This window comes from Monodon monoceros, unplaced genomic scaffold, assembly GCF_005190385.1.
Source record: "Monodon monoceros isolate NGI ecotype Baffin Bay Population unplaced genomic scaffold, NGI_Narwhal_1 Super_Scaffold_21, whole genome shotgun sequence".
Lineage (NCBI taxonomy): Eukaryota > Metazoa > Chordata > Mammalia > Artiodactyla > Monodontidae > Monodon > Monodon monoceros.
The window spans coordinates 137,277,154-137,291,130 of NW_021703778.1; the positions used below are offsets into that span (position 1 = coordinate 137,277,154).

Genomic DNA, 13,977 nt, shown 5'->3' on the forward strand with positions numbered 1-13,977 from the left:
TATTGTTTCTTCTGCTATGCCTAATCAGACGTAAATCCATCAAAACCTAGTTTTCACATTTAGAAATTTAGTTTGTATGTATTTCATATTTTCCATGTCTCTCCTTAACCTGTTCATGCTTTCCTCTACTCCTCGGACATATGGAATACAGTTACAGTAATTGTTTCAATGCCCTTGTCTACTAAGTCTGTCATCTGCATCACCTGGTGTCTTTTCCAATTATTGTCATTTTCCTCATAATAGGTCATATTTTCTGCTTCTTTCCATGCTTGCTAACATGTGATTGGTTTACCCTGTTAAGTGCTGGATATTCTTCCATTCCTTTAAATAGTCTTGAGCTTTATGCAGTTAAGATGCAGTTAAGTTACTTGGCAATAGTTTGATCCTTCAGACTTGCTTTTTAAGTTTCATTTGGTAGGAGCAGGGCAGCCTTTAGTCTAGGGCTTATGTTACCTCACTACTGAGGCAATACCTTTCTGAGTGCTACAACCAACATCCAGTAGAGTAGAAGGTTTTTTCCCTGTGGCTGGTGAGAACGTGAACTATTCCTGGCCCTGTGTGAACTTCCAAGTGTTGTTCTGCCTGCTCCTTTCTGGTGGTTCTTTCCCTGCCCTCGGTTAGAATCATAAGCATGAAATTAATGCTCAGCTGAAGACCTGAAGGGGATCCTCTGCAGGTCTCTAAAGCCTCTCTGTCCGGCTCATTCCTCTCCAGTTCTCTCCCCTGAAAATCCTAGCCTTCCCAAATTCACAACTCTGCTCCCTCATTTCAGGGAGACCACTGGTGTCTACCTGGGTTACTTCTCCCTGTATTGCAACCTGGAAACTGGCTCCAGGCAGTAAACTGGTCAAATGGATCACCTTGTGTCTATTCTCTTGGGAGTCACTGTCCAATGTCCAATGTCTGTTTTACATGTTCTGTAGGGTTGTTTAAATTCAAGGTGGCTAAGTGGATTCTGTCCCTGTGTTTGTTTTCAAGTTAATGCTATAAATAATCAAAAAGAAAAAAGCCTGTAACTTGAGATGCTTAAAATCTAGCATGGAAAAGACTCACCTCTCCTGACAGTGGAAATTTTCCAACAGAAACAGAACCCCATTTTCCTAACAGCAACGCAGAACAGAATAAATTCATTTTGAATGCCGTTATGACTACCAAGCCAAAAAAATTTCTTAAGAAAAGATTTCTTAAATTGGGATTTACTGTAAACAAATCCTACTCACTTACTGTCCCAAGTGGTAATTACATCACATGCCTACCTCACCCTCTGTAATTCTCTCTACATGGCAGTTCTCTCAGATGCTGCAGGAGGAATGCCGTAGCCTTAGGCTTTCCCATTTGCACAGATGTTTCTAGTTTCCCAACAACACAATATGATGTCCAGAGGCTAAAATGACTGTGAGGAGCCTTGCCAAACATAAGGCTTTACACTGCAAAGTGGTGTAACAAGAAACAAACTGCTTTCCAAGGAGCACTTTGCTGCACAGAAAAGAGTTCTAAATTATTTCTGCAAGTAAGAGAAGCCCCATAATCTGGCATTTGATGATCCTCCTGTACCAAGGTGGGAATGAACTTTCCAGGGAAATCTTTCCTTTAACAAAGACAAATGACAACAAAAATCTGAGGTAACGTCTGTAGGTAAATTCAAAGAGAAGGTCAGAAAAAGTTGATTTTCTTCCACAGTTTCATATGTCCCACCTGGACATTTCCTATATGCACATCAACTTAATCACTGATGTAAGCTGGGCCCTCATATTATTTTATAGAAGGGGAATGGTAACAATAAATGTCAAGAAGGTGCCAGAAGCTCCAAAGCATTTAGGAGTCTCTTGGCTTTCCCTACAATTTTCATTTGTCCAACAACTTACCATTTCTACTCACAAATGTCTGCTTTCTAGAATTGCGGTAGGGAGTGTACTGGGTGTGCGGGAAATGTCCTGTCAGGCAAGTAAGGCCACATTGAGATCCAACCAGGAAGTACCCAAAGGTTGTCTTCAGGGTCTCTGAGTCTCACATGACCTTCAAATTCCTTCTTCATTCCCCCTCTCCTCTCCTTTAAGACCTAACTTCCTCCCCCCACGCCCACCTCCTGATCCAGCTATCTCCCGGACAGCTCTCCATGCTCTATACCAGGGTTACTCAAAGTATCATCTGTTACCAGTTCACAAAGAGAGAAGAAGAAATTGAGGGTAAGCATTTGGAAACTTTTACAGTAATTGATAGAATAATTTTAAATCAGTTGAATGTAACAACAAAATACTAGGGCTTGTATTTTGCACTTTTCTTTTTCTAGTACTTTATTTTTATTTTACAAAAGTAACTATCTACATGAAAGGATATACCATGTTCTTGTATTAGAAGAATCAATATTGTCCAAATGACTATACTACCCAAGGCAATCTATAGATTCAATGCAATTCCTATCAAATTACCAATGGCATTTTTCACAGAACTAGAAAAAAAATTCTAAAGTTTAAACGGAAACACAAAAGACCCCAAATAGATAAAGCAATCCTGAGAAAGAAAATTGGAGCTGGAGGAAATCAGACTCCCTGACTTCAGACTATACTACAAAGCTACAGTAATCAAAACAGTATGGTACTGGTACAAAAACAGAAATATAGATCTATGGAACAGGACAGAAAGCCCAGAAATAAATTCACGCACCTGTGGTCAACTAATCTATGACAAAGGAGGCAAGAATATACAATGGAGAAAAGACAGCCTCTTCAATAAGTGGTGCTGGGAAAACTGGACAGCTACATGTAAAAAAATGAAATTAGAACACTCCCTAACACCATACACAAAAATAAACTCAAAATGGATCAAAGACCTAAATGTAAGGCCAACACTATGAAACTCTTAGAGGAAAACATAAGCAGAACACTCTTTGACATAAATCACAGCAATATCTTTTTTGATCCACCTCCTAGAGTAATGAAAATAAAAATAAACATATGGACCTAATTAAACTTAAAAACTTCCACACAGCAAAGGAAACCATAAACAAACAAAAAGACAACCCTCAGAATGGGAGAAAATATGTGCAAGCAACTGACTAGGGATTAATCTCCAAAATATACAAACAGCTCATGCAGCTCTATGTCAAAAAAACCAACAACCCAATCCAAAAATGGGCAGAAGATCTAAATAGATATTTCTCCAAAGAAGACATACAGATGGCCAAAAAGCACATGAAAAGATGCTCAACATCACTAATTATTAGAAAAATGCAAACCAAAATTACAATGAGGTATCACCTCACACTGGTCAGAATGGCCATCATCGAAAAGTCTACAAACAATAAATATTGGAGAGGGTGTGGAGAAAAGGAAACCCTCCTACACTGTTGGTGGGAATGTAAATTGGTACAACATTATGGAGAACAGTATGGAGGTTCCTTAAAAAACTAAAAATAGAACTACCATATGATCCAGCAGTCCCACTCTTGGGCATATATCTGGAGAAAACCATAATTTGAAAAGATACACCCCAATGTTCATAGCAGCTCTATTTACAAAAGCCAAGACATGGAAGCAACCCAAATGTCCATCTACAGATGAATGGATAAAGATGTGGTATATATATACAATGGAATATTACTCAGCCATAAAAAAGTGAAAAATGCCATTTGCAGCAACATGGATGGACCCAGAGATTATCATGCTAAGTGAAGTAAGTCAGGTGGAGAAAGACAAATATCATATGATATCGCTTACATGAGGAATCTAAAAAAAATGAACTTATTTACAAAACAGAAATAGAGTCACAGATGTAGAAAACAAACTTATGGTTACCAGGGAGGAGGGGAGGAGGGATAAATTAGGAGATTGGGATTGACATATACACACTACTATATATAAAACAGATAAATAATAAGGACCTACTGTATAGCACAGGGAACTCTACTCAATACTCTGTAATGACCTATATGGGAAAAGAAGCTAAAAAAAGAGTGAATAGGGACTTCCCTGGTGATCCAGGGGTTAAGACTCCATGCTCCCAATGCAGGGGGCCCAGGTTCGATCCCTGGTCAGGGAACTAGATCCCGCATGCCGCAACAAAGATCCCACAAGCAGCAACGAAGATCCCCCATGCCGCAACTAAGACCCGGTGCAGACAAATAAATAAATAAGTATTTAAATGTTAAAAAAATAAAAAAGAGTGGATATATGTATAACTGATTCACTTTGCTGTACAGCAGAAACTAACACAACACTGTAAATCAACTATACTCTAATAAAAATAAAAATAAAGTAACTACCTATAACAATTTGGAAATTATAAAAGAAAAAGAAACCTGGTGCTTCACCATAGAGAGTTTGAGAAGCACTGCTCTATGTGTTTCCCTTTCATCAAAACCAGTGCCAATGCCCAATAGCACCTATTAGAGAGGAAATGAATATAGGCTGGAGGGGGAGAGGTCAGCTGCTCCCACATCAGGAGACAGCCTGCGACCCATGTGGCCACAGGTTCTGCATTGAGTTTTGGCTTCAGGAACTGCTGCTTAGTCTGATTTAAAATAAAGTAGCATAGTACCATCTCACAGATTTCTGCTGTTTCAAACACTATGCTCTAAAATTGGATAAAATCTAGGTAATAAAGCCCCATACATTGCCCAAATGAAGTCTGTAAGTCATCACTTGAGAATTAAAACCTGGACATACATATTATTTGAGAAAGAAAGAAAAAAAAACAAAAAACAATAACCTAAAGGCCCAACAAGAGTAAACAGCTAAGCAAAGCAATCAATACCTGGTACAGCAGCTGGATTGAATACCATCAGGTAGACAGCAAACTGAACAGGATGAAAACTACACAGAAACTTAGAAATGTGTGCAAAATAATACGTCTCTATTAATTGTAGCAATGTTTATAATGGTAAAAAAAATAGAAAACGTATATTAAACAAAGGCCCATCAATAGAGAAAAGGCTGAACGATGTAGACAATGCCCTTGCTTCAAAGACTGAATTAGATCTCTCCTCACTGTCCTGAAGGGATTTCACAGCATTCTGAAAAGGAAAAAAGCAAGATGCAAAGAAGTATTTGTATGTAGTGTCCCAAGTTTTTTAAATGGGGGAAAAAAGGTCTGTGTATATACCAGAGGTGAGGTATTATTTTAAATGATTATTAGAGGATGGAAGAAGGTATAAAGGCTACCCTCTGGTTGTTAAGATTAGCTACTTGGTGTCTGGGTGGAAGGATCAAGAAAAAATGGGATCAAAGCAAGCCTCCTTCAAAGTTTCCATAACTTTTAATACAAGATGCTATGTTGTTTATGTAAAATTTTATATATGAGCATATGTGTACATATCTGTCTCTATCTCTCTATCAAGAGCTGTTAAAGAACAGTCACCGAAGATATGGTGGTTATCTAGGGCGGAGAGGGGGGATTCCTAGTGATTTTTATTTTCTTCTTTGTATGTTTTTCTTTTGTTTGAATGTTTACAATAACCAGGTATTATTTACATAATAAGAAAAAAACAGCAAAGCTACAACATACATACATCTTAGATGCTTTCCTCATTTCCCACCTCTAACCCATATATTTCCCTCAAGTCAGGTCCCTTCCTCCCAGGCCCCTCCACACCAACTTAGTTCTGGCTCTCATTGTTCCTAATAACTCCTGTTAGGCCCCTTGCCTCAGTCTCTCCCCTCTCCAGTCAGTCCTCCGCACGGAAGCCAGAGTGACCTTTCAAGAATGCCTATCTGGGGCTTCCCTGGTGGCACAGTGGTTGAGAGTCCGCCTGCCACGGTCCGGGAAGATCCCACATGCCGCAGAGTGGCTGGGCCCGTGAGCCATGGCTGCTGGGCCTGCACGTCCGGAGCCTGTGCTCCGCAACGGGAGAGGCCACAACAGTGAGAGGCCCACGTACCACAAAAAAAAAAAAAAAAAAAGAATGCCTATCTGTCCATGATACTTCCCTGCCTGACCCTCTTCTAGGGCTGCTCAATTCCCCAGGCAACAATTCTCAACAGGAGTTACACTCAGTAATCTTCAACACTGCATTTTACAACCTTGTCCACCTCCCCCTGCTCTTCCACTGCATGACTTGCAGCTCCTGGCTTACCCCCGTCCTTTCATTCTTCCCTGCCTACCCCTCCCACCTGCCCATCAACTCATTCAACACCCAAACATCGTTCCCTTCTGCAACCACTTCAGCACTTCTCCTCCTGTCTTCCCAGAGTACTCAGTGCTCTGTACACACTTTGTGATAGCACTGAGATCATTCTTTTTAGCGAATTTGTTTTCTCTCTCTCTCTATGAGCCATGGGAGGGCAGGAATACATATATCCTCAACATCTTTAGTGAATGAATGAATGAAATGAATGAATAAATGAACTTGTAAAAGCAGAACCCAAAATAGTAAATATAAATGCATGTTAACCATGTAAAAGGTCCGTATAAACACTGAAAAGGGGCTGAAAGTCCAGTTATAAAATACATCAGTCATGGGGATATAATGTACATCATGGTGACGATAGTTAATAATGCTGTATTGCATATTTGAAAGTTGCTAAGAAAGCAGATCTTAAAAGTTCTCATCACAAGAAAAAGTTTTGTTAACTATGTATGGTGATGGGTGTTGACTTATTGTGATCATTTCTCAATATATACAAAATTCAAATCATCTGGGACTTCACTGGTGGCGCAGTGGTTAAGAGTCCACCTGCCAACACAGGGGACACGGGTTCGAGCCCTGGTCTGCAAAGATCCCACATGCCACGGAGCAACTAAGCCCGTGCACCACAACGACTGAGCCTGTGCTCTAGAACCTGCGAGCCACAACTACTGGAGCCCGTGTGCCACAACTACTGAAGCCTGCGTGCCTAGAGCCCGTGCTCCGCGGCAAGGGAAGCCACCACAATGAGAAGCTGCGCACCACAAAAAAGAGTAGCCCTCACTCACCGCAACTAGAGAAAGCCCGCATGCAGCAACGAAGACCCAACGCAGCCAAAAATAAATAAATAAAAATAAATTTATAAAAAAATTCAAATCATTTATGTTGTATACCTGAAACTAATAGTGTTCTATGTCGATTACATTACAATGAAATAAATTAAAATGTCAAAAAAAAAAAAAAAGGATGAGAGGTAAACATTTTGAAGTTCGTTTTTTCCTTTTCCAGTACAGTGGTTTCAGCTACTTTTTAAATTACTACCAGTAATTCACCCGACAAATAATTTATATTCAAATTACCAAAAGTTAACTACAGTTTAAATGCCTATAAAATGAAACAGAAAAGTCCGAAAGAAAGCCATTTTCCCCTTTTTAAATAAAATAAGAAATTCAGAAAAAAAAAAAAAAAGAAAGAAATTCAGTACTCCTCAACACCATGCCAGCTCTAAAAACAGCATCTCTCCCCCATAAAACATGGCCCAGCTGTGTGGTTACTTACTGGAGTTGAGGAGGATCATGGCCTTGACACAGAGATATTCTTTGTGTTGGAGTTTTAACTCGCGAAACCTTGAAGTCGTTGCCAGGAGCATGTCAAAGATTTCCAGAATTCCTTCCACACATTTTCCTTCATCCCTACAAAAGTCCATTTAGAAATGTAAGGAACATACAGCTTCCGGTAACCATCGAAAGCAACAAGGAGTCTTTTCTTTTTAATCTCAAGTTTCATCTTGTACACCCTTTAACTATCAAGATAGTAATGAGACCACACCCAGAAATGTGAAATTACTAGAATTATTTTTATATAAGGAAGACAGGGCATTTCCTAGAAGTCCATAAAGCAAATATTTGAATATATACTCTTTAGGCAACAGTGTGCCCCGGAAGTACATTTTCCTCCTACCTATTCACCAAATGTTTTCTTAAAGGAATACCATTTCTGTTCATTATTTTTGATCTAAACTATGTCAGCCAACCAGCCCTCAATATGACACATATTACTAAAATGATACAGTCCATGTTCTCATCAAAAAACTCTGAAGTATTAATGAGGAAAGATTGAACATTACAGAAGCAAATATCCCAAGAAGAAATATTACTTTATATCTAGGGCTTAACTCTCACATCCTGGTGGTCAACTAGAAACTGGTGGAGCAACTAAGAGACATTTAAATGCAGTTTGAAGAAAAGCTAATATGACATACAAAGAAATCACAATTACAGAAGATGGATTAGAATCAGGAAAGGAAGGTAGAAATGGAGACATGGTAATTTTGATGTGCTACAGATTATTTTTAAGCAAAAGTTTTAGACAAACTTTGGACTATGTAATCGAGATTCTTTTGAGCACTCCTTACGGAAATGAATGTTTAAGCACACTTTTGAAGTAAATTACTTGAACTGTACCTAGAAAATACCAGCTTCAATTCACTCCAGCCAGACACACATTATTCCACCTCACTGCTCCCAAAACAACTTCCATTATCATCAGTCATAGAGCTACTGGAAGTCCTTGACAAGCAAGCAGTTAAATGATTTCGCCACGAAACATTCATTTGCTTCTAAAAGCCTGCAGTACACAGCAAAGGGCAGCTATGGTGGCCATGAGTTTCTGCAAGTTTCACTTTCAGTCTGTAGCAGCCCCTGAAGGGGACCTGAGATCTTCAAAGAACACTGGCTGGTCCCTCCTCCTTCTCCCAACCCCAAGCCAGGACATTTCCAGTGATGGTAGTAGTTGGAGAAAGGGCCCCTGTAGAGTTCAAATGAACTGGCACCAGTGGGTACTACCAATCCTGCTAAAGCCTTTCCTATTTGGTGCTATGCTTGGATGCCCGCTTACCAGGAACCTGCAGTCCACAGCGTTCACACCCCCGCAAGCTCACTACACAAAGCTACAAGTATGCAAACTGCGCACACTGGCAAACAAGCGCGGTAACTTTGGAAACCAGTTTAGGCTTCCTGAAAGCGCACAGGTTAAGTGATAAAATGTCAGTGCCCCCTAGAAGTCACTCCTAAGGGAAAGGCCACTTTGGAGAATCAGAGCCCACCCTTTGGCAAAGGGTGCCAAAATCTATAGGAAAAGCCCAGCCCTCCATATGCCATCCGCCCACCTCCCCTGCTCTGGGCTTTCCCAGGCAGCCTGCTGCTAATGTCCAGTAAGGACACGCATGCCCTGCACATAGCAGAGGCACAAGAAATACTTCTTCACTTGAATGCCCCTCAAGCCAATCATCAAATCACTTGGCCTAGGACAATTAATTATTGGAAACTGTAATTGGTGGGTTTAAGGACAACTGATACTGAGAAAAGCTAGTTTTAAAATATCTCTGGGGGCAAAAACAAAAAATCCAACAAGTCCTGCATTGACAATTTAATAGTTTGGCTCTTTACTCTTTTGTGAGACTCAGAGGTGGGGTCACAGGCACATGTGTGCATGCACACACACACACACAGGCACGCACACACACACACCTCCCCAAGTAGTATGATAAGGGGACTCATTTGAAATCAATCCTATTTTGCAGAAGCTGCCACCTGTGCCTAAAAACACATCTCTAAATTCTGAAGTTAGCACCATTTCCTCATCGAAATACATACCATTTAAAATGTAAATTCATATTTCAAAAATGGAGGTAGAGGGACTTCCCTGGTGGTCCAGTGGGTAAGACAGGGGGCCCGGATTCCATCCCTGGTCAGGGGAACTAGACCCCGCATGCCACAACTAAGAGTCCGCATGCCGCAACTAAGACCTGGTGCAGCCAAAATAAATAACTAAATGTATTTTTTTTAATGGAGGTAGAGTTTATATTTTAGGGTATCTTAGGCCTTGATAAATGCTGCAGCTCAAAGTAATCAGAACATATGTACCGCATGGAAAAAGTGAATTTCTCAACCAGTTGTAAAGAGCAAGGTCTGATTGCTTTCTCCAGCAGGTGTGAGAGCCAACCATCTCATTCAAGGGGTGGCAAGGTTAGAATATTTTTATTCACTTCACAGGCTGTAGAAAACAAATACATTTCTAGAAAATAAATGAGAAATATAGGGGCAATAAGGTACAATATCTTATAAAGGACACCCTAATAGAGTTCTACTTTAAAATGAGTTATACAGAACAGAGTGAGGAAGGACTTTACAATCGATGAGACCTATTTCATTTATTCTGTAAGTAACTATGATTGACACTGAATTACGAGTAAGAAATTAAGACAGGTTTAAAAGATCTGAATTCAACCTAGTGGGTATATGAGTTGGATGTTAAAATACTGAAACAATATATCAATCAAACCAAACTACTCATGGAAATTTACTTTTACACTCCATTTCCCCATAAACCAGTGCTAAATAAAAATAAAAGTAGTAGTTCCATGTGGACTGTCTTATATTTGATAACCACTCCGTTTATAAAAGAAAAATATTCTGTTTGATACCAAGGACAACGTGTTGAAAGAGTGGGCTTCCCTTTGGGGTTCACTGTCTTGTACTGGCATATATAGATCCGCTGGCAGCACACATGTGGCTAATAGACCACAGTTTGTCTATCTTTGTGTGGGCGGCAGTAGGGTTGGGAGAGCTTAGCTCATGGGAAGGACTGAAATATTGAACTCAGGTGAAATGATCTGAGTACAAAAGGGAAATACAAATTCAGAAGTGAAAATTCTGTCAGTCTCTTGAAGAAAGTTCAATATACAAATACCTGAGGTGAATGCAAACTCAGTACATTTACACTTGTGAGTCCACAGAACTCCATAAACATCCACTTCCTCTGACTTTTTAATAACATTTGACAGTTTCCTATTGATGCTAAGGACACATAATGTCTTAGCATATATGATTTTTTGAGCAAGTAGAAGTTCAGATTCTGTGGTAGATCTTCACATGAATTGGGATTCTAGTGATTACTAAAAGAACTACCTTGTTAGAAATAAGCTGAGATACCCGGATTTTCCTCTCATCCTCAGTAGGTTCAAGTTTTCTCGCTGCAGAAGCCTCAACAAGAATAAAGGGAAACAAATTATAGTCTCAGTCTCCACAAATAAATAGGCTAATTTAATTGTATTCACTGCTTACATGGTCATACCACCACTTAAAGGAACTCTGACAGGACAATCTACCAAACGACAATTATTTTCATGTAGTGTGAGAATTATTTATTCACGTTGCAAAAAAGATTCACAATAGAACACTTTTATGGTGCATGATCCCTGACTTTTGGAATAAGTCACATTTTGAACATTTTTGAATAAGCAGCTCCTCCAGAAACATACCCATTACATTAAAACGTATTTATCTGTATAATAGATGCACTAAGAGTCTCGGAATTGAAATTCTATACTTTACAGAGTGCTCAAATCAAGTAGGGACTGCAACAAAAAATAACCACTAGTAGGCACTCCAAAACAATGCCTGTTCAATGTGAATGCATTTACAATTCCTAAGAACTCCTCCTTCATCCTCAATATACTCAATTTCTATGTTGTAAAAAATAAGACATCCAAATATTTATAAAGTAATGTGAGTCTATTAAAATAACATATAAGAAAAATTACTTTTTTTTCCTTCTATTACTTAACCAACAGGTAAGCCTAAAATTTATCTGGGATTGGTGTCAATTTACAGTAATTTATATACACATGGGAGTTAAAGAACCCGCACAAAGAGGTAAGTTAGTTGTACTAAAAACCAGGAATGAAATAGTCACTGAAAATAAACACTAACTGTGGCATCAATTTTAGAAATCAAGGCAAAAAATAAAATAACACAGTCCCAAAGTCTGCAGATTTATTGGTTCACCAAAGGATAGAACTTCTTCCTAGCACTAACTTCTAGGGAATTTTGTGTGTATATTTGTGTGTGTGTGTGCCTTTAAATGCCAAGTGGAATATAATGAGTGAATGAATGAATGAATGAGACTGATGGCTTGGCTGGGTGCTTGGCCTTGCAGCCTGCCTCGCAACATGGTACCCTGAGATGAGGAGGAGCAGGCTTCTGAGGTGCACAGAGAGTGAAACAGAGTTGTTCTGAGATAAAAGAATGAAGTAGAAAGTTACTTTGCCTTTTGGCCTCCTCCTCTTTCCTCTTCCAGTTCTCTATCCCGCTGGGAGGCATGTACTGTTGTAGGTAAGAGTGTGAACTTCACAGCCAGCCCCTGTGCCCAGCTGCATCACTTGCTAACTGCAGGTAAGTTACCTACCTCCTGTTTCCATATCTGAAGGACAGGGATAATAATGGTGCTTACCCATAAAGGGCTGTTGTGAAGATGAAATGACTTAACACATATCAGTGCTTAAGATGGTGCCTGGAAGCCAATAAGTTAGCTATTTTGATTGCTACTGAAGGGTCTGGGCTTCCAGAACCTCCCTCTGGGCTTGCTCCTAGTGGAGCCACAGTCCACGCTCCAGCTCTTCCCAATGGCCCTGTTCTCCACCAACACACCTCTGTTACTTAGAACAGTGTTGTCAATGCTGTCATCCATGACAACAGACAGAATGGGTGCTAATTCCCTGGGCTATTACTTTTCATCTGAGTAAGGTATGCATGGGGATCTTCTGATGATCTAAAGAGGCAATGCCAAGGGGCAGATCCTTTCCATTCATAACACTAGGCATCCTTCTTTGTGCACAGAGTCAAATGTGACTGAATATTCAACTCTAGCACATTTTTCAATATAAGGAATGTGGAAATCAATTTCCATGGAGATTTTCAAACTGTTCAAATTTACCCCAAGAAAGCGTTCTACTTTTCTCCTAAAAAGGCTGAGTGTTGTACATTCCACCTTTCCCTCCACGAACAGTTCACCCAAGTCAATTAAAAATTGGTTCCTTTTCTGCACCATCTTTAAAAGAAAACTAAATGCAACGAAGTTATCACATTAACACTATCGTTCCCCAGTTTCCGTTAACTTTCATCTGGTTTTAATAACCATTCGTTCCACGGCTATTGCCAAAAATGCTATATAGTACATGTAGTTAGAGTGAGTTAAAGCATGTTAAAATAAACTTGGTAGATTTGTAAGAATTTCATCACCTGTCCAAATAGCTGGAGATGTACAGGGTCCCTACCAGTGGAAAAAACAGCAGGACAGCTTAAAATTATAACCTGAAGATGGAGTTTTTTAGTGCAGAAAAATCTAAGTTGACGTGTACACTTAGTGGCCACATACCCTGCAGGACACAGGCCCCTGTTGTGGTCTGGCCAGTGAATGCTGCCACACTGAAAGAATAGGTAAGAATGAGTCACAAGACACTTAATCATTGTGCCCATGCTCTCCTTCTTGGGTTCTTGACCCAGTGAAGGAACTCATGACATTATCCTCCTCTTACCTGCCCTCTCAGGAGTAAAGTTTTAATTGCAGAACCCAGGACTTTGTTCCCACTTCACTCAGCGCCTCACTCAAACCAGTCGGAGAAGAAACACAAAGTATTTTTTTCTCACCTGTCCAGAACGAGGTCTGGAGCAAAGATGAGCTTGCCGGGGTGGTCGATGGAGCGCCACATCAGCCCCACCATGAGCACCTCCAACCAGCAGCTCTCCAAGAGCCGCACTTGGTCGTACAGGCTGAGCTCCACGAAGCCTGGGGAAAGCAAGAGGCCGTGAGCACACCCCACCCTCCTCCTCAGCTCCCCCGTTCCATAAAAACAGAAGAGCAATCATACAATGGGGGGGAAAGTCAATATTTTAAAGACATTGCTAAATGCTGACAAGTGAGAAAATCTTGAACTCAAAGTGAGTACTCACTATTTTCTAGTCTCAAACCCCCTCTAGAGAGAAATGTACTTCATTCAGAATTTCTAAAGGACTGTCACCTGGGCTTATACAGCTCCCCAGACAGATGCTAGGGAAGAACAGAAAGCTGGCCCTGACCTTTGTTGGTTATATCCTAATAATCCCTCTGCACTACTGAGAAAGACAGAGCTCAGCTGCCAGTCAGAGGGGCTGCCAATCTGGCCCAGCCCGTGACTGGGGCCAGGAGGAGTGGGGGGATGGGAGAGTGGGGGTGGCGGATGGGAGGCTTGCAGAGAGAGCAGGGCCAACCCCTGCAGAAAGTCAGAGCTCCAGCTGAAAGAGTTTCTTCAATTGCTT

At 40.4% G+C, this 13,977-nt stretch overlaps 1 protein-coding gene across 3 annotated transcripts in view; it reads right to left on the reverse strand.

The window, feature by feature from the left end:
* ESR2 (estrogen receptor 2) overlaps positions 1 to 13,977 on the reverse strand; it is a 193,753-nt gene that overhangs the window by 146,409 nt on the left and 33,367 nt on the right. For 2 of the 3 annotated variants that reach the window (XM_029238381.1, XM_029238379.1), the window contains 2 exons: positions 13,330 to 13,468; positions 7,400 to 7,533 (listed from right to left, as the gene is read on the reverse strand). The exons of the other annotated variant lie outside the window; for it this stretch is intronic. In XM_029238381.1, the coding sequence (XP_029094214.1) occupies positions 7,400 to 7,533; positions 13,330 to 13,468 (273 nt within the window). The remainder of the gene's footprint in view (positions 1 to 7,399; positions 7,534 to 13,329; positions 13,469 to 13,977) is intronic. 3 annotated transcript variants of the gene reach the window in all.